Below are 25,039 nucleotides of genomic sequence, written 5' to 3' on the forward strand. Positions count from 1 at the left end.
CAGTGGTGGGATTAGCTTTTGGTAAGAGAATGAGAAGCACATTTTTCACTGCAGTTTAAAGTAGCATTTAGATAATTTTGTTCTGTGAGAAACAGGAAATGGGAGCTCTTCCATAAAACAACTCATGGAGTTCTTCCATAAAAACTACCAGTTTTTCTGGGCACCTGGGTGGCTGAGTTGGTTAAGTGTCTGACTCTTGATATCAGTTCAGGTCTTGATCTCAGGGTTGTGAGTTCAAGCCCTGCGTTGAGCTCCATGCGGGGTGTGGAGCCTAATTAAAGGAAAAAAAAAAAAACACAAGCACAAGTGGTGGGGAAAGTCAGCTACTAAGTTATGATGGGTAGTGGGGTGAAGTGTTTGAATAATGATTATGTTTTGAAATTGCTGTTGTGGAGTACCATTGAGAGAATTGACCTCCTTTAAAAAGTCCTCTGAGGAATTCTTAATCTCAGGAAACAAACTGAGGGTTGCTGGAGTGGTGGAAGGTGGGAGGGGCTAGGTGATAGACATTGGCGAGGGTATGTGCTATGGTGAGCGCTGTGAATTGTGTAAGACTGATGAACCACAGACCTGTACCTCTGAAACAAATAATACATTATATGTTTTTAAAAAAAAAAAAAAAAAGGAAGGGAAAAATGAAGGGGGTGGAATTGGAGGGGAGACGAGCCCTGAGAGACTATGGACTCTGAGAAACAAACTGAGGGTTCTAGAGGGGAGGGGTCAGGGGGATGGGTTAGCCTGGTGATGGGTATTAAAGAGGGTACGTATTGAATGGAGCACTGGGTGTTATATGCAAACAATGAATCATGGAACACTACATCAAAAACTAATGATGTAATGTATGGTGATTAACAGATCATAATAAAAACAACAACAAAAAGTCCTCTTAGATGGGGTTGAAGGTTACATAGGCAACAGTACAAGGTGGTGATTTTTCCTGCCATATTTAGTGGTGGAGGTATTAGGAATGAAAGAGTTTTTGGCTGAGATGCAAGAAAGAAATGGAATGCCTGAGACAGATAATTGGTCAAGAGAGAAGAGAGATAAGAGAAATTTCAATTTCATCATGGGTCCCAACTCCTTGTCTATGTGAATAGCTAGAAGAGACTGAATTTTGTTAGAGCAAATGAAGCAATCAAATAAGGGATTGGAGGTTTGGATGACGGCGGTGAGTTAAAAATGTTGGAGGGGTAGGAGGGGCTGCCTAGGTGGCACAGATGGTTAAGCGTGGGACTCTTGGTTTTGGTGAGGTTGTGATCTCGGGGCTGTGAGATGGAGCCTCGTGTGGCCTCTGAGCTCAGTGCGGAGTCTGCTTGAGACTCTCCCTCTGCCCCTTCCCCCACGCTTAATCTCTTTCTCTAAAATAAATAATCTTTTTTTAAAAAATGCAGAGGGAATAAGTAACAACTGGGAGAATAGAACGTAAAGAATATCAAGTGAGAAATAAATTTCAGTCTGATAAATGCAAAAATACTTTTTGTAGGCATGAAGACTTTTTTTTTCTGAAATTTTTTTTGGGTATTTGATACAGCTGAATCTGAGAGCAGTGGTTTCCAAACTTTTGTGATCTGTTTTCCCAAACATAAAGTATTTTGAATATGTGCCCTCAATGTATCTATATTTATTTATCATTTAATCATATTCTATACCTATTAGTTTTATTTATTGTAAAATGTTATAATCTACTTAAACACGAGATAAGCGTATTTTAAAAATAAGTTTTAACATTAACGATACAAAACATTAGTGTGGGTGAGGGCATTGTGATACTTCATTCGTTTTGAAAATCTTGCTTTAATACTTCGCTATAGAGCTATTTGAAAGGTTTGTTTTAAGTTTATTTTGGTACTTGGTTTTAATGACTTGTAATTCAGAGCTCATAAAGATGCATAAATCCAGATGGAAGGGCATTGTAAACTGGGCTGACTACATCGTGATGTTTATCAAACAGGCAAAAAAAATTTTTTTTTAAAGATTTATTTTAAATAATATTTGAGTGAGAGCATGCAAGGGAGAGAGAGAGTGCATGAGCAGGGTGAGGGGCAGCAGACTCCCCACTGAGCAGGGAGCCCAATGTGGGGCTCAATGTGGGGGGCTCAATCCCAGGACCCTGAGATCATGACCTGAGCCAAAGGCAGATGCTTAACTGACTGAGCCACCCAGGCGCCCCTCAAAACAGGTAAAAATTTTTGTTGAAATTCACCAGTAAGAGTTGTCTTCCCTAATTTCAATTAGTTGCTCTTGAAGACTGATATGAAGGTTCTATTTTGCTGGATAATTTTCATTTACTCCTCCAAATCTACTCTCCACCTTTGTGCAATGTGCTCTGTGCCCTAGGAGGTTGATTTCTAGGGACTGCATCAACTGGTCTGCCTTGTGTTCTGGCTTCTGATTGGGTTCGGTCAGGGGGAGGCACTGACAGGAGGACAGTTGGGATATTCTAACAGTTTTTTCTTTGCTGGGCTACAGATTGTCAGTAACTGTGCTCCTTCATTCTGTGACCCCCTTTATAATTATAGCTTTCTTTGTTCCAGTAACTATCCCTTCTCTTTCCCCTTTTGGGCATAGAGTGATGACAGCTCCCTAGCTAGCCCAAGAGTGCTTCACTGTCCCTTTCTAGTTTTCCTTTAACCCTGGCTACACATTTGTGAATAGTCTCTTCATTAAACATCACCTTCTTTTTAGTTATCTTGCTGGGATCCTGAGGGCTGTAGTTGCACTTAAAATTTTTTTAAGTAAATGGGTTAAAAAAAAAGACTGAAACTCTTCATTTAGAATATTTTTAAACAGATTAGATAAATGTTTCCAAGTTTTAATTGTGCAGATATAATTTTTATAGGTGAACATTTATATTGTTTTGATAACAAAAACAAAAAAATCACATAATGGAAACCTTTTCAAACATCTGTTTTTAGTGGGGGGGGGCGGTGTTAGTGCATATATTAACCATAAGTAAAGCTTTATATCAATTCACTTTTTCTTTACTACTTACTCTAATAATTTGAAACAGAATTAAGCCTCTGAATTCTGAAATTTGGAATGTATTAACACAGAAAAGACCTTTCGTGCTTTTTTTTTTTTTAAGAAAAAGGATAACTAAAACTCAACCAGTCAGCTGTAACTATTGCTTAGCTTTTGCTTATAGTTAGCAATCTGTTACTTTCAAACTGTTGTCAGACTGATTTTATAAAATAATTTTCTGAGTAGGCAGGGAAAAAAGCTTGAATTTTAGAAAGGGAGTTATTTTAGTGTATTTTATTGTTTATTGATTATCTGACAATTCTTATTTGGAGGTGAGACTTACTTATTTTTATCTTTTTGCATTTTATTCTCTGATACATAAAGCCCAACTAGTTAGTAACACATGTTATAGAGAAAATCGATGACTGGAATTTTTCAGCCTAAATTTTATGTATGTAAAGTTAAAATGAAAAATAAATAGCTTGGTCTGTATCCTTACAAATATCTCTCTCGCGCGCGCGCGCGCGCGTTTGTGTGTGTGTGTGTGTGTGTGTGTGTGTGTGTGTGTGTGTGTGTGTTTGAGGCTCTGAAGTTACGTCCATTAACAAAACAAAATCCTTATCTTCCTGGAGCTCTCATTCTGGTGAGACCAAACAAATAGATAATTATACAATATAATTTAGTGATAAACTGGAAGAAAAAGAAGTGGGTAAGGGAACAAAGAGTGATAGGGGATCCTTTACTAGTATGATGGTCAGGGAAATCCTATCAGGTATGCTGGCATTTGAACAGATTTGGATGAAGTGATAATGCCTAGCCGTACAGATATTGGGGGGAAGAGTTCCTTATATGAGGACAAGGATGATCAAGGGCAAAGTTGATGTTGGTGTGACTGAGAATAATACAAAGACTTTAGTGGCCAGAACACAAGGAGCTATGATGAGCAAAGTAGTAGAAAATGAGGTCTGGAGAGGTAGATACTTTGGATTTTAAGTGTAACTAAAAGGCTCTGGAGGAGACAGAGCAGGGGAATGATATGATCTGATTACTGTTAAAAGAATGCTGCAAGGAGATCAGAATAGAAGCCAGGATGCCTGTCATGAAGAGATTGCAGTAGTCTAGGTGAGAGTTTGCACTTGTACACAAATACACATACTACTTGGTGCCATATGTATGTTTACATATACATATACTTATATATAATTACTTTTGGGTTAAAAGATATATTCAGAAACTTTTACATTCAGCAGTGTAATATGGACGTCTTTTACAGTGAGCACATACAGACTTCCTAATTCCTTTTGATGGATGGATGTTATTCCATGTTGTGGTATACATTGTTTAATCTATGTATAAAAGGGCATTTATGTTTACAGGTTTTTTTTTTTAAATAACAATACTCTGTGTGTGTGTGAGAGAGAGAGAGATTGCTCACAGTTGTGGAGATATGTCTTTAGGGTAAATTCCTAGGGCCATGATGGGTCAAAGGATATGCGCACATTAAATCTTAATGATTATTACCAAATTGACTTCCAAAAATGCTGTGCCTATTTTACATATCCAATAATGTTTTGTGAAAATTTTTCTTTTCTAGATTTTCCCCAACACTGAGTGTAATCTTTACACTTTTTAATCTTTACACCTTGAAATGAAAGAGACATCATAGTTTTCCTTCTTGTATTTTAATTATGAATGATAAATATCAAAGTATATACATTTTTTTTTGGATGAGTAATAAAGGATACTAATTTCTGTTTGGTCTTTATTCTGAGAAAATACTGTTTAAAAAAGTAGTTTATATAACTTCATCTTCTCTACTTGTAAGAGGAAATTAAAAGATAAAATTTAGTGTCTTACTTGCTTACATAATAATTTAGCCATGTGACTTACTATTTCCCTCAACTTTTATCCCTAGTGCTCTGCACATACTGTGACCTTTGAGATGTCATCACGTTTCAATGCGATATTGTTCATTAATGTTCTCTTCCATCAGTATTGATGAGGAAGTAATTAAAATTATAGAACTAGTTAGTTCACCAGTAAAATGAACCCAGGTATACCCATTCAGTATCTGTTATTGCCAGTCATTTTATTATCTTTTGGCCCACATTCTTTTTGGCCTAATTAGCCATCATACAGATCTATGCTATTATGCATAAAATAATCACAGCCTGAACAATATGGTTAGATTAGCCCAAATTCTTCAGGATTACTTGAAAACTAATTTAAAAGTTCATGCCCTACTTAAAGCTGAATCAGTTACAACATTATCTCCTTATAACAAAGAAAACATAATAGTGCCATAGTTCAGTAGAATCTTGCTCCAGATGGCCTGAGACTAAGATTGTTATAAAAGTTCTTAGAGTAATTATGAACAAAGTCCAGGATGGAAAGGCATTTGATTGTATTTCATACCATAAAAGTTTGTCTTATTGAACCGTAGCCTATTTTGTATTAAAGAAAGCCTATAGGAAAGCAGGAAAATTTGATTACAGGGTCAACTTTTAATTTACATAAAATTCATCCAGCATATTGAATGCTTATATGGGGTATTGACTTGATTTTGTCATTGTAGAAACATGTTTAAACCTCCAGAGGCTCTGGCATATTTTACAGAGGTAGAAGAGCAGATATTTTCCCTAATGCTTTTTATAATTAGCCTTTTTTTTTTTTTCCAGATAAAAGTTCAGAAGTCAGGTTTTAATTTAGACTTAAAAACTTGATAAGATTAATGTTTCTTTTTCCAGTGTAAATGGTTTTAATCAATTATTTCAAATTCATTAAGGGGATTTATAGGTAATCAAACTGCTGAGAAACTTTTTTTAAATCAGTATTTTCAAGTATTAGATTAGTATCTTAGTGCATTAATAGAATATTATAGGGTAGGGAGACATTTGTGTGACATTGAAAAGGGAATCTTGATTCCTAGATTCTTTTTATACGTTAGTCAGGTTTCCAAATTTGCACTTCTATATCATAGTACTTAATATATTGTAATGTTTCATTTGTTTATAATTTCTTTAAGTGTTCATGTACCATGAATTTTCTCTTCCAAAATGTTTTTGTAGTATTGTGCATTTTCCTATACCAACGATAGGTAGTATGAAATATATGAAGAAATGTAAAAATAAGCTGCATTTAATTTTACAAATAATAAACTTTTTTTTTCCATTAAAGAGATAGTGTTTTAATCCTTAATTTTAATGTGAAAGACTCATATATTTCTTTTTTCTTTAATTTATTTATTTGACAGAAAGAGGGAGCATGAGCAGGGGGACGGACAGAGAGAGAGGTAGAGGGAGGAGCAGACTCCCTGCTGAGTGGGGAGCCTGACCTGGGGCTTGATCCCAGGATCCCAAGATCATGACTTGAGCTGAAGTTAAATGCCCAACCGACTGAGCCACCCAGGCACCCCAAGATTTATATATTTTTTAAATGTAGGGAAGGGTCTGTCATTCAGACTGATTTTATGATATGGGTAAGGAAAATTAGAAATTAATGTAGGGCAGATAAAATTCTGGAGCATAGCTAAGTAAGGTTTAACTATATACTTTTTATATAGTTAGCAAAAGAGATTATTCTTAAGATGCTGGTTAAGAGGGTTTATTGCTTACCCAGAAGATTTGACCTTATGAATTGACTTATTCTTCTCCAAGGCACTTGAGAGAAAAGACAACGATAGCAGTTACATCTAGAGGCTATTATGGATTGGAGGATGAGAAGGGAACTGCATGTACCTCAACAAGGCGTCGGTCAACACCACGAAGTTTGGCAGGCTTGACAAGTGGAGTTTTTGAATCTATAATGGTTCAAGTTTTGAGACAGGAAGAACAGCTGAGAGCAAAAGAAGAAAAAAGGTAAATGTTAAAAAAAAAAGTCATTTTCAAATTTCTAGGAACTACTTTTCAAAGAGTAGCTGTATAATTTTTGTATGCCTATATCAAAATTTGGGCCCATTTTAGTAGTGTTATAAAATGCATTGTCACTCAAGTTTGAATTCATAATGAAACATCACAGTGAAATTTGTTTAAAAATGCAGTTTTAAATTTCAAACCAAATTACTTTGAAGCTAAACACAAATTTTTACAAAAGATTTCAGAATGCTTTCTAGATTTCTAGAAGTATTATCAAATGAATTGTAAATGAAAATAGAAGTATTATCAAATTTTAAGTTAGAAGAGTTTTATATAGATTTGTATAGCTTTAGAATAGATTCACAGACCTTTAAAGTTAGGAGAAACTCCAGAGATTATGTAGTTCAAAATGACACATAGGTTCACCTCTGCCAGTTCCTCCATTGGTATTAATTTTCTGGATAACTCACCCTACCCTGGGCTCATCAGGAAAGAATGTTGTGCTTAATTAGTGTTACCTTCCTAGGGCCTGGGAGCATAGATTAATGGCATTTGTATAACATTTTATTTATAACAAAAGAGAGAGGTGATTACTCAAAAAAGACTGGTGATTTTCATAATAAATCAAATCTCAAACTCAAACTCTATTAGGAGTGATTGCTGATGTAATAGGGAACTGCTAATGCTACTCAGAGACAATTTATAATATGTCTTTGTTACTTTCATAGTAAATTTAGCTTGCTTTGATGTTTGTATGATTAAAACTCAACCTTGAGACTTCCTCCTACCATACTTTTTATTCTAGTGATTAATTCAGAACCCACTGTGAAATACTTTTTTTTTCCTTCTACAAAACCTTATAGAGCTATTCCTGCTAAAGGAAAGGGGATTTTATGAAAAGGGATAAAGATTAATCTGACAGTAGTATATAATAGATTGGAATGGAGAGAAAATGAAGAAAAGGAAGGCCTGTATGAAAACTTATAGTAGTCTAGATCTTCACTACTGATGACCAGAAATAGGGAGAGAGAGGTCAGATTGTTCTGGGAACAAGTAACAAGACTAAGTACTTCCTTGATACTAAGGAGTAACAAAGGAAGAGACAAAGATAAGTCAGGACATAGTTGTAATAATAGTTATAGCATCAATAAGAAGATAAAAAAGAATGGTTAACATTTATTGAACATGATTATTTGCCAAGTTTAGCTCAAAGTACCTTATATGTATTTAACATTTATCCTGAAGCACAGAGAGATTAATTAACTTGCCCAAGGTCAGGCAATTTTTGAGTGGTAGTCAAGATTTAAAGGCGGGCATTTTGGCTCTAGAGCTTGTGCTCCTAACTAACATGCTGTCCTTTTGACTTGTAAAATTATGGAACTAAGAAAGAAAACAGAAGAGCCTGAATCCATGCTATGAGGAAAGATCAATGAACTCGTTTTAGTAAGTTGTTTAAAGTTGATGAGGGAAACATTTAAGCATCCAAGTAGGAATGGATAGTAGGAAACTAGAAATCTAACGGAATCTTTTTCTTTTCTTCAATTTTACATGTTTGTGTGTCCATGTGTTTAATGTCAAATAAACATAGGTGAATAAGATATGGGCAAAAATCCACCCTAAATGTCTTAGTGACTATGATAATTTCATGGAGTAATATGAATTAAACTTTCTCTTTGGGTTTAGTGTTAACTTTTAATTTTTAAATTATAAATATTTTAAACATGAAGCAAAGAATAAAATTGTAATAAAAGTCTCAACGTACTCACTACTCAGCAATTTTTAAAGAAATTAACATATTTAAAACAGGATTCCCTAGATTTCTCTATTGTCCCCAGAAGAAACCACTATCCTCACTTTCTCATTCCCACGCATCTTATTATTGAATTTTAAGAATTCTGTTGTATATTATGGATGCCAGTACTTTGTCAGATATATATGTATTGCAAATATTTTCTCCTGGTCTTTTGCCTGACTTTTCATTTTCAGTGTTTTTTAAGAAATATAACATTTTAACTTCAGGTTTATTCTTTCTTTTAATGTTTTGTGCTTTTTATGACCTAAGAAATCTTAACTTACCCAAGATTATGAATTTTCTCCCTTTTTTCCCAGAAATTTCTAAATTTTGTTCTATTTATTTATTAATTTAGAGAGGGAGAGAGAGAGTGGGGGCAGAGGGAGAGGAGAGAGAGAATCCTAAACAGGTGGTGTGCGCAACACAGAGCCCACATGGGCTTGATCTCACAACCCTGAGATCATGACCTGAGCCAAAATCAAGAGTTGGACACATAACTGACTGAGCCACCCAGGCACTCCTCTAAATTTTATTTTTTATGGTTAGGTCTGTGATTCATTTGAAGTTAATTTTTGTGTGTGGTTTGAAGTAAAGGTGAAAGTTTATTTTTTCCATATAGACAGTCCGTTGTCCCGGTATCATTTGTTGAAAAAAACCTGTTCTTTCCCTACTAAATTAGATTTGCATCTTTATTGAAAGTCAGTTGAACATATCATATATTTATGAGTCTGTTTCATTTATCTATAGGTCTGTCCTTAGGCTAATAATACATTGATTTGATTACTATAGCTTTATAGTAAGCTTTGAAATTTGGTAATATGAGTCTTCCAGCTTTGTGTTTTGTTTTTTGTTTTCAAAATTGTTAGGCTATACTAGCATCTTCACATATCTGTGTGATTTAGATCGTATTATAAACACCCACAAAAAAAAAAATCTGAGGAAATTTTGATTGAAATTGCATGGAATATATCAATCAGTTTCTGGATAATTGTAAATTCCTTTCAGTCCATTTTTTACTTTTCATTGATTACATTTTCCATATATTTGGTTAACTGTACCCATACATATTTTCATGTTTTTGATGCAACTGTAAGTCATTTTTTAAATTCAATTTACAATTTTTTCTTGCTAATACATAGAAATACAATTAATTTTAGTGTAGAGACCTTTGTCTCTATACTCTGAGTTCTGATTTTGCTTCATGTGGTTTGAAAGTCTGCTATTGCATGTGTATGTGTGTATTTATTTATTTTCTATTGTTATGTTAATCACCATACATTACATCATTAGTTTTTGATGTAGTGTTCCATAATTCATTGTTTGTGCACAATACCCAGTGCTCCATGCAGAATGTGCCCTCTTTAATACCCATCACCAGGCTAACCCATCCTCCCACCCCCCTCCCCTCTAGAACCCTCAGTTTGTTTTTCAGAGTCCATCCATCGTCTCTCATGGTTCGTCTCCCCCTCCGATCTCCCCCCCTTCATTCTTCCCATCCTGCTATCTTCTTTTTTTTTTTCTTAACATATATTGCATTATTTGTTTCAGAGGTACAGATCTGTGATTCAACAGTCTTGCACAATTCACAGTGCTCACCATAGCACATACCCTCCCCAGTGTCTATCAACCAGCCACCCCATCCCTCCCACCCCACCCTCCACTCCAGCAACCCTCAGTTTGTTTCCTGAGATTAAGAATTCCTCATGTCAGTGAGGTCATATGATACGTCTTTCTCTGATTGACTTATTTCGCTCAGCATAACAGCCTCCAGTTCTATCCACGTCGTTGCAAATGGCAAGATCTCATTCTTTTTGATGGCTGCATACTATTCCATTGTGTGTGTGTGTGTGTGTGTGTGTGTGTATATATATATATATATACACACACACACACACACACCACTTCTTCTTTATCTATTCATCTGTCAGTGGACATCTTGGCTCTTTCCACAGTTTGGCTACTATGGACATTGCTGCTATAAACATCGGGGTACACGTACCCCTTCGGATCCCTAATCTTTGGGGTAAATACCCAGGAGTGCAGTTGCTGGGTCAGAGGGTATCTCTATTTTCAACTTTTTGAGGAAGCTCCATACTGTTTTCCAGAGTGGTTGCACCAGCTTGCATTCCCACCAACAGTGTAGGAGGGTTCCCCTTTCTCCACATCCCCGCCAACATCTGTCGTTTCCTGACTTGTTAACTTTAGCCATTCTGACTGGTGTGATGTGGTATCTCATTGAGGTTTTGCTTTGGATTTCCCTGATTCCGAGCGCTGTTGAGCACTTTTTCATGTGTCTGTTGGCCATTTGGATGTCTTTGGAAAAATGTCTGTACATGTGTTCTGCCCATTTCTTGATTGGATTCTTTGTTCTTTGGGTGTTGAGTTTGATAAATTCTTTATAGATTTTGGATACTAGCCCTTTATCTGATATGTCATTTGCAAATATCTTCTCCCATTCTGTCAGTTGTCTTTTGGTTTTGTTGACTGTTTCTTTTGCTGTGCAAAAGCTTTTTATCTTGATGAAGTCCCAATAGTTCATTTTTGACTGTTTCTTTTGCTGTGCAAAAGCTTTTTGTCTTGATGAAGTCCCAGTAGTTCAGTTTTGCCCAAAGGCTTCCCTTGCCTTTGGCGATGTTTCTAGGAAGAAATTGCTGCGGCTGAGGTCGAAGAGGTGGCTGCCTGTGTTCTCCTTTAGGATGTTAATGGACTCCTGTGTCACATTTAGGTCTTTCAACGATTTTGAGTCTATTTTTGCGTGTGGTGTAAGGAAATGGCCCAGTTTCATCCTTCTGCACGTGGCTGTCCAATTTTCCCAACACCATTTGTTGAAGGGGCTGTCTTTTTGCATTGAATATTATTTCCTGCTTTGTCAAAGATTAGTTGACCATAGAGTTGAGGGTCCATTTCTGGGCTCTCTATTCTGTTCCATTGATCTATGTGTCTGTTTTTTTGCCAGTACCATACTGTCTTGATGATGACAGCTTTGTAATAGAGCTGAGGTCCGGAATTGTGATGCTGCCAGCTTTGCTTTTCTTTTGCAACATTCCTCTGGCTATTCGGGGTCTTTTCAGGTTCCATACAAATTTTAGGATTGTTTGGTCCATTTCTTTAAAAAAGTGGATAGTATTTTGATGGGGATTGCATTGAATGTAATCTTCACAATATTCTTCCAATCCATGAGCATGGAATGTTTTTCCATTTCTTTGTGTCTTGCTCAATTTCTTTCATGAGTATTTTACAGTTTTCTGAGTACAGATCCTTTGCCTCTTTGGTTAGATTTATTCCTAGGCATCATGTGGTTTTGGGTGCAATTGTAAATGGGATTGACTCCTTAATTTCTCTTTCTTCTGTCTTGTTGTTGGTGTATAGGAATGCCACTGATTTCTGTGCATTGATTTTATATCCTGCCACTTTACTGAATTCCTGTATGAGTTCTAGCAGTTTTGAGGTGGAGTCTTTTGGGTTTTGCACATAAAGTATCATATCATGTGCAAAGAGTGAGAGTTTGACTTCTTCTTTGCTGATTTGGATGCCTTTTATTTCTTTTTGTTGTCTGATTGCTGTGGCTAGGACTTTTAATACTATGTTGAATAGCAGTGGTGATATTGGACATCCCTGCTGCGTTCCTGACCTTAGGGGGAAAGCTCTCAGTTTTTCCCCATTGAGAATGATATTCACTGTAGGTTTTTAATACATGGCTTTTATGATATTGAGGTATGGACCCTCTGTCCCTACACTCTGAAGAGGTTTGATCAAGAAAGGATGCTGTACTTTGTCAAATGCTTTTTCTGCATCTATTGAGAGGATCATATGATTCTTGTTCTTTCTTTTGTTAATGTACTGTAACACGTTGATTGATTTGGGGATGTTGAACCAACCTTGCAGCCCAGGGCTAAATCCCACTGGTCGTGGTGAATAATCCTTTTAATGTACTGTTGGATCCTATTGGCTAGTATTTTGGGGAGAATTTTTGCATCCATGTTCATCAAGGATATTGGTCTGTAATTCTCCTTTTTGATGGGGTCTTTGTCTGGTTTGGGGATCAAGGTAATGGTGGCCTCATAAAACGAGTTTGGAAGTTTTCCTTCTATTTCTAATTTTTGGAACAGTTTCAGAAGAATAGGTATTCATTCTTCTTGAAATGTTTGGTAGAATTCCTTTGGGAAGCCATCTGGCCCTGGGCTCTTGTTTGTTGGGAGATTTTTGATGACTGCTTCAATTTCCTTAGTGGTATAGGTCTATTCAGGTTTTCTATTTCTTCCTGGTTCAGTTTTGGTAGTTGATACATCTCTAGGAATGCATCCATTTCTTCCAGGTTATCTAATTTGCTGGCATAGAGTTGCTCATAATATGTTCTTTTAATTGTTTGTAGTTCTTTGGTGTTGGTTGTGATCTCTCCTCTTTCGTTCATGATATCATTTATTTGAGACCTTTCTCTTTTCTTTTTGAGAAGTCTGACCAGGGGTTTATCAATCTTTTTACTTCTTTCAAAGAACCAGCTCCTAGTTTTCTTGATCTGTTCTACTGTTCTTTTGGTTTCAATTTCATTGATTTCTGCTCTGATCTTTATTATTCTCTTCTCCTGCTGGGTTTAGGCTTTATTTGCTGTACTTACTTCAGCTTCTTTAGGTGTAGGGTTAGGTTGTGTACTTGAGACCTTTCTTGTTTCTTGAAAAAGGCTTGTATTGCTATATACTTTCCTCTTAGGACTGCCTTTGCTGCATCCCAAGGATTGAACAGTTGTGTTTTCATTTTCATTGGTTTCCATGAATTTTTTTAATTCTTCTTTAATTTCCTGGTTGACCCATTCATTCTTTAGTAGGATGCTCTTTAGCCTCCATGTATTTGAGTTCTTTCCGACTTTTGTCTTGTGATTGAGTTCTAGTTTCAAAGCATTGTGGTCTGAAAATAGGCAGGGAATGATCCCAATCTTTTGGTACAGGTTGAGACCTGATTTATGACTAGGATGTGATCGATTCTGGAGAATGTTCCATGGGCACTAGAGAAGAATGTGTATTCCGTTGCTTTGGGATGGAATGTTCTGAATATGTCTGTGAAGTCCATTTTATCCAGTGTGTCATTTAAAGTCTTTATTTCCTTGTTGATCTTTTGCTTAGATGATCTGTCCATTTCAGTGAGGGGAGTGTTAAAATCCCCCACTATTATTGTATTGTTGTCAATGTGTTTCTTTGATTTTGTTATTAATTGCCTCATATAATTGGCTGCTCCCATGTTAGGGGCATAGATATTTACAGTTGTTAGATCTTGTTTGCTAGACCCTTTAAGTAGGATATAGTGTCCTTCCTCATCTCTTATTACAGTCTTTGGTTTAAAATCTAATTTGTGTGATATAAGGATTGCCACCCCAGGTTTCTTTTGGTGTCCATTAGCATGGTAAATGGTTTTCCACCCCCTCACTTTCAATCTGGGGGTGTCTGGGTCTAAAATGAGTCTTTTGCAGACAGCATATCGATGGGTTTTTTTTTTAATCCAATCTGATACCCTGTGTCTTTTGTTTGGGGCATTTAGCCCATTTTGCATGTGTATGTATTTAATGATGCTTATGGTTTTTTGATGCATTGTCATCCTTCTGATTATGAGTGTCTCTTTTTATCCCCGATAATATTTCTGACATTGTTTAATATTGCATTTTATCTCAACTGTTGGCTTATGAGCTATCATTATTTGAATTTTTTTTTTAGTGGCTTCTCTAGGTTTTACAAGTTGTGCTTAACTCATTTAACTTCAAATGTTATACTATTTCACAGTGTACTACTGTTTACCTCTTCTCATACTTTGTGCTGTTGTTGTCATTTTACTTCTACAGTGTGTTGTAAACCCCAATAGTCTGTTTTTGTATGTGCTTTAAATAGTTCTCTTTTGAAGAAATTTAAGAATGAGTAGAAAAATGTATTTTTTTTTTATTTGAGAGAGAAGGGGCATGGGGAGGGGCAGAGGGAAAGGGAGAAGCAGACTCCCCACTGAGCAAGGAGCTTGATGGGGGCTCGATCCTAGGACCTTGAGATAACGACCTGAGCCAAAGATGCTTAACCAGCTGAGCCACCCAGGCACCCGAGAGAAATGTATTTTAAATTTATCTGTACATTTACTCATCCCAACAGTCTGCCTTCCTTTGTATTGATCCATGACTCCATCTGGTGTTATTTTTCTACTGCCTAAAAAACTTCCTTTAGCATTTCTAATAATATAGGTCTTTCAGAACTTTTATTTTTTGCTTTGAAAAAAGTTTTACTTTTCCTTACATTTTGAAGGAGAAAAATCTAGGTTGATTTTATTTTTTCCCCCCATCAATAATTAAAGCATGGCATAGCTTAATCATAATTTTTTTAAAGTTTTAATTTAAATTCCAGTTACACATACAGTGTAATATTAGTTTGAGGTGTACAATATAGTGATTGAACACTTTCATACATCACCCAGCGCTCATCACAACAAGTGCACTCCTAATCCCCATCACCTATTTAACCCACCCCCACTTCACCTCCCTTCTAGTAACTATCAGTTTGTTCTCTGTAGTTGACAGTCTGTTTCTTGGTTTGTCTCTCTCTCTCTTTTTCTTTTCCCTTTGCTTGTTAGTTTTGTTTCTTAAATTCCACATATGAGTAAAATCATAAGGTATTTGTCTTTTTTTGACTGACTTCGTTTACCATAATACTGTCTAGCTCTATCCATGTCCTTGTGAATGGCAAGATTTCTTTCTTATTTATGTCTGAGCAATAATCCCTTGTATGTATACCCCACATCTTAATCCATAAATTAGTCAGTGGACACTTAGGCGCTGTTTCCATAATTTGGCTAGTGTAGATAATGCTGGTATAAACATCAGTGTGCATGTATCCCTTTGAATTAATTAGTATTTTTGTATACTTTGGGTAAATACCTACTAGAATAATTGCTGGATCATAGGGTATTCCTATTTTTAACTTTTTGAGGAACCTCCATACTGTTTTCCAGAGTGTCTGCACCAGTTTGCATTCCCATCAACAGTGCAAGAGGGTTCCCTTTTCTCCACATCCTTACCAAAACCCGTTGTTTCTTGTGTTGTTGATTTTAGTCATTCTGACAGGTGTGAGGTGATATCTCATTGTAGTTTTGATTTGCATTTCCCTAATGATCAGATGCTGAGCATCTTTTCATGTGTCTGTTGGCCATCTTGATGTCTTCTTTGGAAAAATGTCTTACTCATGTCTTCTGCCTATTTTTTAAATTGGATTATTTGTTTTTTGGGTGTTGAGTTTCATAAGTGCTTTATATATTTTGGATACTAACCCTTTATTAGCTATGTTGTTTCCAAATATCTTCTCCCATTCTGTAGGTTGCCTTTCAGTTTTGTTGATGGTTTCCTTCACTGTTCAGAGCTTTTTATTTTGAGGTAATCCTAACAGTATATTTTTCCTTTTGTTTACTTTTCCTCAGGAGACATATCTAGAAAGAAGTTGCTATGGCTGATGTCAAAGACGTTACTGCCTGTGTTCTCTACTAGCAGTTTTATGGTTTCAGATCTTACATTTAGGTATTTTGAATTTAGATTTAGTTTTGCATATGGTATAAGAAAGTGGTCCAGCTTCATTCTTTTGCATGTTGCTGTCCAGTTTTCCCAACACCATTTGTTGAAGAGATTGCACTTTTTCCCACTGGATATTCTTTCCTGCTTTATCGAGGATTAATTGACCATGTAAGTTTGGGTCCCTTTCTGGGTTGCCTAGTCTGTTCTGTTTGATCTATGTGTTTACTTTTATGACAGTACCATACTGTTTTGATCACTATAGCTTTCTGATATAACTTGAAATCCAGAATTGTGATGCCTCCAGCATTCCTTTTCTTTTTCAAGGTTGCTTTGGCTATTCAAGGTCTTTTGTCATTCCATACAAATTTTAGGATTCTTTGTTCCAGCTCTGTGAAAAATGTCAGTGTTATTTTGATAGGGATTGCGCTGAATCTGTAGATAGTTTTGGGTAGTATAGACATTTTTAACAATATTTGTACTTCCAATCCATGAGCCTGAATGTCTCTCCATCTCTTTGTGTCATCTCCACTTTCTTTCACCATTGTTTTATAGTTTGCAGAGTACAGGTTTTTACTTCTTTGGTTAGGTTTATTCCTAGGTATCTTATGGTTTTTGGTGCAATGGTAAATGGAACTGATGCCTTAATTTCTCTTTCTGCTGCTGCATTACTGGCATATAGAAATGCAACAGATTTCTGTATGTTGATTTTGTGTCCTGTGACTTTACTGAATTGGTCTATCAGTTCTAGTAGTTTTTCAGTGAGTCTTTTGGGTTTTCTATATGTAGTATCATCTTATCTGCAAATAGTGAAAGTTTGACTTATTCCTTGCTGATCTGAATTCCTTTAATTTCTTTTCATTGTCTGATTGCTGTGGCTAGGACTTCCAGTACTATGTTGAATAGAAGTGGTGAGATTGGACATCCCTGTCTTGTTCCTGAGAGTAGAGGAAAAGTTCTCCATTTTTCCGCAGTTAGGATGATATTAGCTGTGGGCTTTTCATGTATAGCCTTTGTTATGTTGGGTATGTTCCCTCTAAACTTACTTTATTGAGGTCTTTTTATCATGAATGGATGTTGTACTTTGTCAAATGCTTTTTCTACATCTATTGAAATGATCATATGGTTCTTATTCTTTGTTTTATTGGTGTGTTGTATGAAGTTGATTGACTTGTGAATATAGAACCACCCTTGCAACCCTGGAATATATCCCACTTGATCATGGTGGATGATTTTTTAAATGTATTGTTGAATTTGGTTCAGTAGTATTTTGTTGATAATTTTTACATCTGCCTTCATCAACGATATTGGCTTGTAGTTCTCTTTTTTAATGATACCTATCTGGTTTTGGAATCAGGGTAATGCCTCAGAGAATGAATTTGAAAGTTTTCCTTCCTTCCTTCTCTTTTTGAAATTGTTTGAGAAGAATAGGTATTAACTCTTCTTTAAATGTTCGGTAGAATTCCCTCTGGAAGCCATCTGGCCCTGGACTTTTGTTTATTGGGACTTGTTTCAGTAATGATTCGATTTCTTTGCTGGCTACTGGTCTATTCAAGCTTTCTCTTTCTTCCTGTTTCACTTTTCGTAGTTTATACATTTCTAGGAATTTATCCACTTCTGTTTTTGTCTAATTTGTTGGCATATAGTTTTTCATAACATTTTCTTAGAATTGTATTTCTCTGTTGTTGGTTGTTATATCTCCTCTCGCATTGGTGATTTTATTTATTTGGGTCCTTTCACTTTTCTTTTTGATAAGTCTGGCTAGAGGTTTATCAGTTTTATTAATTTTTGCAAAGAAGCATCTCCTGGTTTTATAGATCCATTCAATTTTTTTTTTTTTAGTTTCTATACTATTTATTTCTGCCCTAATCTTTATTATTTTCCTTTCTTCTGCTGGCTTTAGGCTTCATTTGTTGTTCTTTTTCTAGCTCCTTTCAGTGTAAGGTTAGGTTGTTTGGGATTTTTCCTTCTTCTTGAGGTAGACCTGTATTGCTATATATATATATATATATACTTTTCTCTTAGGACTGCTTTTGTTGCATCCGAATGATTCTGGACTTTTCTGTTTTGATTTTCATTTATTTCCATGTATTTTTTTTTTCTTTGATGTCCTTGTTGACCCATTCATTGTTTAGTAACATGTTGTTTAACCTCCATGTATTTGTGGTCTCTCTAGATTTTTTTTTATTAACATATAATGTATTATTTGTTTCAGGGGTACAGACCTGTGATTCATCAGTCTTACACAATTAACGGCACTCACCATAGCACGTACCCGCCCCAGTGGCCATCACCCAGCCACCCCATCCTCCCACCCCATCCCTTCCAGCAACCCTCTCAGTTTGTTTCCTGAGATTAAGAGTCCCTTATGGTTTGTCTCCCTCCCTGGTTTCATCTTGTTTTATTTCTCCCTCCCTTCCCCTATGATCCTCTGTCTTGTTTCTCAAATTCCTCACATCAGTGAGATCATATGATAATTGTCTTTCTCTGATTGACTTATTTCGCTTAGCATGATACCCTGTAGTTCCATCTATGCAAATGGCCAGATTTCATTTTTTTTGATGGCTGCATATACTCCATTGTACCACATCTTCTTTATCCATTCATCTCTTGGTAGACATCTGGCCTCTTTCCATAGTTTGGCTATTGTGGACATTGCTGCTATAAATATTGGGGTGCACGTGCCCCTTCGGATCACTACATTTGTGTCTTTGGAGTAAATATCCAGTAGGGCAATTGCTGGGTCATAGGGTAACTCTATTTTTAACTTTTCGAGGAGCCTCCATACTGTTTTCCAGAGTGGCTGCACCAGCTTGCATTCCCACCAACAGTGTAGTAGGATGCTTTCTCCACATCCTTGCCAACATCTGTCATTTCCTTACATGTTAATTTTAGCCATTCTGACTGGTGTGAAGTGGTATCTAATTGAGGTTTTGATTTGTATTTCCCTGATGCTGAGTGATGTTGAACACTTCTTTATGTGTCTGTTGGCCATTTGGATGTCTTCTTTGCAGAAATGTCTGTTCATGACTACTGCCCATTTCTTGATTGCATTAATTATTCTCTGGGTGTTGAGTTTGATAAGTTTCTTCACAAATTTTGGATACTAGCCCTTTATCTGATATTTCATTTGTAAGTATCTTTTCCCGTTTTGTTGGATGTCTTTTGGTTTTGTTGACTGTTTCCTTTGCTGTGCAAAGGCTTTTAATCTTGATAAAATCCCAGTAGTTCATTTTTGCCCTTGCTTCCCTTGCCTTTGGTGATGTTTCCAGGAAGAAGTTGCTGCAGCTGAGATCGAAGATGTTGCTGCCTGTGTTCTCCTCTAGGATTTTGATGGACTCCTGTCTCACATTTAGGTCTTTCATCCATTTTGAGTCTTTGTTTGTGTGTGGTGTAAGGAAATGGTCCAGTTTCATTCTTCTTCATGTGGCTGTCCAATTTTCCCTACACCATTTGTTGAAGAGCCTGTCTTTTTTCCATCGGACGTTCTTTCCTGCTTATCGAAGATTAGTTGACCATAGAGTTGAGGGTCCATTTCTGGGTTCTCTATTCTGTTGCATTGATCGATGTGTCTGTTTTTGTGCCAGTACCATCCTGTCTTGATGACTACAGCTTTGTAATAGAGCTTGAAGTCTGCGATTGTGATGACACCAGCTTTGGTTTTCTTTTACAACATTTCTCTATTTCCCTGAAGATCAGGAACACGTCAAGGATGCCCACTCTCGCCACTGTTGTTCAACATAGTACTAGAAGTCCTAACAACAGCAATCAGACAACAACAAGAAATAAAAGGTATTCAAATTGGCAAAGAAGAAGTCAAACTCTCTCTCTTCGCAGATGACATGATACTTTATGTGGAAAATACAAAAGACTCCACCCCCAAATTACTAGAATGCATATAGCAATTCAGTAATGTGGCAAGAAACAAAATCAGTGCACAGAAATCAATTTGCTTTCTTACACACTAACAATGCAACTGTAGAAAAAGAAATTAGAGAAACAATTCCATTTACAATAGCACCAAAAACCATAAGATACTTCGGAATAAACCTAACCAAAGAGGTAAAGGATCTATACTCTAGGAATGACAGAACACTCATGAAAAAATTGAAGAAAGCACAAAAAGATGGAAAACATCCCATTCTCATGGATTAGAAGAATAAACATTGTTAAAATTTCTATGCTACCCAGAGCAGTCTATATCTTCAGTGCCATCTGGATCAAAATTCCAATGACATTTTTCAAAGTGCTGGAAGAAACAATCCTAAAATTTTTATGGAATCAGAAAAGACTCCGATTCGCCAAGGAAATGAAAAAGAAAAACAAAGCTTGGGGCATCACGTTGCCTGATTTCAAACCATATTACAGAGCTGTGATCACCAAGACAGCATACTACTGGCACAAAAACAGACATATAGACCAATGGAAGAGAATAGACAGCCCAGATATGGACCCTCAACTCTATTGTCAAATAATCTTATACAAAGCAGGAAAAAATGCAAATGCAATGGAAAAAAGTCTTTTCAATAAATGGTGCTGGGAAAATGGGGTAGATATATACAGAAGAATGAAACTCGACCATTCTCTAACACCATACACAAAGATAAACTCAAAATGGATGAAAGACCTTCAGTGTGAGACAGGAATCCATCTTCTAGAGGAGAACACAGGCAGTAACCTCTTCGACCTCAGCTGCAGCAACTTCTGTTAAGATACATCTCCAAAGGCAAGTGAAACAAAGGCAAAAATGAACTTTTGGGACTTCATCAAGATAAAGAGCTTCTGCACAGCAAAGGAAACAGTCAACAAAAGAAGGAGGCAGATATTTACAAATGACACTACAGATAAAGAGCTGGTATCCAAGATCTATAAAGAACTTCTCAAACTCAACCCCCCCCCCCCCCAAAAATAATCAAGTCAAAAAATGGGCAGAAGACATGAACAGACACTTCTCCAAAGAAGACAGAAATGGCTAACAGACACAGGAAAAAATGTTCATCATCATTAGCCATCAGTGAAAATCAAATTAAAACCACATTGAGATACCACCTTACACCAATTAGAATGCCAAAAATAGGGCAAGAAAAAACAAATGTTGGAGAGGTTGTGGAGAAAGGGGAACCCTCTTACACTGTTGGTGGGAATGCAAGTTGGTACAGCCACTTGGGAAAACAGTGTGGAAGTTCCTCAAGAAATTAAAAATAGAGCTACCCTATGACCCAGCAATTGCACTCCTGGGTATTTATCCTAACAACCCAGATGTAGTGAAAAGAAGGGTGATATGCACCCCAATGTTCATAGCAGCAATGTCCACAATAGCCAAACTTTGGAAAGAGCCAAGATGCCCTTCAACAGACGAATAGATAAAGAAGATGTGGTCCATATATACAATGGCATATTACTCAGCCATCAGAAAGGATGAATACCCAGCTTTTGCATCAACATGGATGGGACTGGAGGAGATTATGCTAAGTGAAATAAGTCAACCAGAGAAAGTCAGTTGTCATATGGTTTCACTTATTTGTGGAACATAAGGAATAGCATGGAGGACATTAGGAGAAGGAAGGGAAAAATGAAGGGGGGAAATCGGAGGGGGAGACGAAACATGAGAGACTCTGAGAAACAAACTGTGGGTTTTAGAGAGGTGAGGGGTGGGGGGGATGGGTTAACCCAGTGATGGGTATTAAGGAGGGTATGTATTACATGGAGCATTAGGTATTATAAGCAAACAATAAATCATGAAACACTACATCAAAAACTAATGATGTACTGTATGGTGACTAACATAACATAATAAAATGAAATTTAAATAAAAAGCAAAAATGAACTTTTGGGACTTCTTCAAGATAAAAAGCTTCTGTACAGCAAAGGAAACAGTCAACAAAAACAAAGAGGCAACCCACAGAATGGGAGAAGATTTTTGCAAATGACACTACAAACCAAGGGCTGATATCCAGGATCTATAAAGAACTTCTCAAACTCAACACCCAAAAAACAAATAATCAAGTCAAAAAATGGGCAGAAGACATGAACAGACAATTCTCTGAAGAAGACATACAAACAGCTACCAGACACATGAAAAAAAATTCATCATTAGCCAGCAGGGAAATTCAAATCAAAACCACATTGAGATACCACCTTACACCAGTTAGAATGGCAAAAATTGACAAGGAAGAAACAATAAATGTTGGAGAGGTTGTGGAGAAAGGGGAACCCTCTTACACTGTTGGTGGGAATGTGAGTTGGTACAGCTACTTTGGAAAACAGTGTAGAGTTTCCTCAAAAAATTAAAAATAGAGCTACCCTATGACCCAGCAATTGCACTCCTGGGTATTTATCCCAAAGACACAGATGTAGTGAAAAGAAGGGCCATATACACCCCAGTGTTCATAGCAGCAATGTCTGCAATAGCCAAACTGTGGAAAGAGCCAAGATGCCCTTCAACAGTTGAACAGATAAGGAAGATGTGGTCCATATATACAATGGCATGTTACTCAGCCATCAGAAAGGATGAATACCCAACTTTTACATCAACATGGATGGGACTGGAGGAGATTATGCTAAGTGAATTAAGTCAAGCAGAGAAAGTCAATTATCATATGGTTTCACTTATTTGTGGAACATAAGGAATAGCATGGAGACATTAGGAGAAGGAAGAGAAAAATGAAGGGAGGAAATAGGAGGGGGAGACGAACCATGAGAGACTATGGACTCTTGAGAAATAACTGAGGGTTCTAGAGGGGAGGCGAGGTGCGAGGATGGGTTAGCCTGGTGATGGATATTGAAGAGGGCAGGTACTGCATGTAGCACTGGGTGTTATACGAAAACAATGAATCATGGAACACTAAGTTGAAAACTAACGATGTACTGTATGGTGACAAAATAAAATTAAAAAACGAAAGTAAAACCATTCCTCTGGGTATTCGGGGTCTTTTCTGTTTTCATAGAAATTTTAGGATTATTTGTTCCATTTCTTTGAAAAAAGTTGATGGAATTTTTATAAGGATTGCATTGAATGTGTAGATTGCTTTTGGCAGCATAGACATTTAACAATGTTTATTCTTCCAATCCATGAGCATGGAAAGTTTTTCCATCTTTTTGTGTCTTCAATTTCTTTCATAAGTGCTGTAGTTTCTAGAGTATAGATCCTTTACCTCTTTGGTTAGGTTTATTTCTAGGTATCTTATGGTCTTTGGTGCTATTGTAAATGGAATTGATTCCTTAATTTCTCTTTCTTCAGTCATTGTTAGTGTATAGAAATGCCACTGATTTCTGTACATTGATTTTCTATCCTTCCACATTGCTGAATTGTTGTATGAGTTCTAGTAACTTGGGGGTGGAGTCTTTTGTGTTTTCCACATAAGGTATCATATCATCTGCAAAGAGTGAGAGTTTGACTTCATCTTTGCTGGTTCGGAGGCCTTTTATTTCTTTTTGTTTTCTGATTGCTGAGGCTAGGACTTCTACTATTATGTTGAATAGCAGTGGTGATAGCGGACATCCCTGTTGTGTTCCTCACCTTAGGGGTAAAGCTCTCAGTTTTCCCCCATTGAGCATGATATTGGCTGTGGGTTTTTCATAGATGGCTTTTATGCCTGGTCCAGTGTGTCATTCAATATCATAAACTATCCCTACACTGTGAAGAGTTTTCATCAAAAAAGGATGCTGTACTTTGTGAAATCCTTTTTCTGTATCTATTGAGAGTATCATACAGTTCTTGTTCTTTCTTTTATTAATGTATTGTATCACATTGATTGATTTGCGGTTGTTGAACCAACCTTGCAGCCTAGGAATAAATTCCACTTGATCGTGGTGTATAATCCTTTCAATGTACTGTTGGATCCTATTGGCTAGTATTTTAGTGAGGATTTTTGCATCCATGTTCATCAAGGATATTGGTCTGTAATTCTCCTTTTTGATGGGGTCTTTAACTGGTTTAGGGATCAAGGTAATGCTGGCCCCAAAAATGACTTTGGAAGTTTTCCTTCCATTTCTGTTTTTTGGAACAGTTTCCGAAGAATTGGTATTAATTCTTTAAATATTTGGTAGAATTGCTCTGGGAAGCCATCTGGCCCTGGGCTCTTGTTTGTTGTGAGATTTTTGATGACTGCTTCAATTTCCTTACTGTTTATGGGTCTGTTCAGGTTTTCTATTTCTTCCTGATTGCATCCATTTCTTCCATATTGTCTAATTTGCTGGCATATAGCTGCTCATAATATGTTCTTATAATTGTTTGTAGTTCTTTGGTGTTGGTTGTGATCTCTCTGCTTTCTTTCATGATTTATATGGGTCCTCTTTTCTTTTTGATAAGTCCGGCCAGGGGGTTATCGGTCTTATTAATTTTTTCAAGGAACCAGCTCCTAGTTTCGTTGATCTGTTCTAGTGTTCTTTTGGTTTCTATTTGATTGATTTCTACTCTGATGTTTATTATTTCTCTTCTGCTGGTTTTAGGCTTTATTTGCTGTTCTTTCTCCAGCTCCTTTAGGTGTAGAGTAGGTTGTGTATTTGAGACCTTTCTTGTTGCTTGAGAAAGACTTGTATTTCTATATACTTTCCTCTTAGGACTGTCTTTGCTCCTCCCAAAGATTTTGAACAGTTATGTTTTCATTTTCATTTTTTTCCATGAATTTTTTTAAATTCTTTGATTTCCTGGTTGACCCATTCATTCTTAAATAGGATGCTCTTTAGCCTCCATGTATTTGAGTTCTTTCCAACTTTCCTCTTGTGATTGAGTTTGAGTTTCAAAGCACTGTGGTCCAAAAGTATGCAGGGAATGATCCCAGCGTTTTGGTACCAGTTGATACCTGATTTGTGACCCAGGATGTGATATATTTTGGAGAGTGTTCCATGTGCACTAGGGAAGAATGTGTATTCTCTTGCTTTGGGATGGAATGTTCTGAATATGTC

At 36.6% G+C, this 25,039-nt stretch overlaps 2 protein-coding genes across 2 annotated transcripts in view; both read left to right on the forward strand.

Annotated features, from left to right (window-relative positions):
* RANBP6 (RAN binding protein 6) overlaps positions 1-6,692 on the forward strand; it is a 33,294-nt gene extending 26,602 nt beyond the window's left edge. The window contains exon 3 of the transcript XR_004676206.1: positions 6,618-6,692. The gene's annotated coding sequence lies outside the window, so the exon portion shown is untranslated. The remainder of the gene's footprint in view (positions 1-6,617) is intronic.
* The window catches only part of KIAA2026 (KIAA2026 ortholog), a 160,904-nt gene that overhangs the window by 19,655 nt on the left and 116,210 nt on the right, over positions 1-25,039 (forward strand). The window contains exon 2 of the mRNA XM_034988021.1: positions 6,618-6,818. Coding sequence (XP_034843912.1) covers positions 6,618-6,818 — 201 coding nt within the window. The remainder of the gene's footprint in view (positions 1-6,617; positions 6,819-25,039) is intronic.

The sequence above is a fragment of the Mirounga leonina genome, unplaced genomic scaffold (genome assembly GCF_011800145.1).
Source record: "Mirounga leonina isolate KUSES-001 unplaced genomic scaffold, KU_Mleo_1.0 Mir_447, whole genome shotgun sequence".
Lineage (NCBI taxonomy): Eukaryota > Metazoa > Chordata > Mammalia > Carnivora > Phocidae > Mirounga > Mirounga leonina.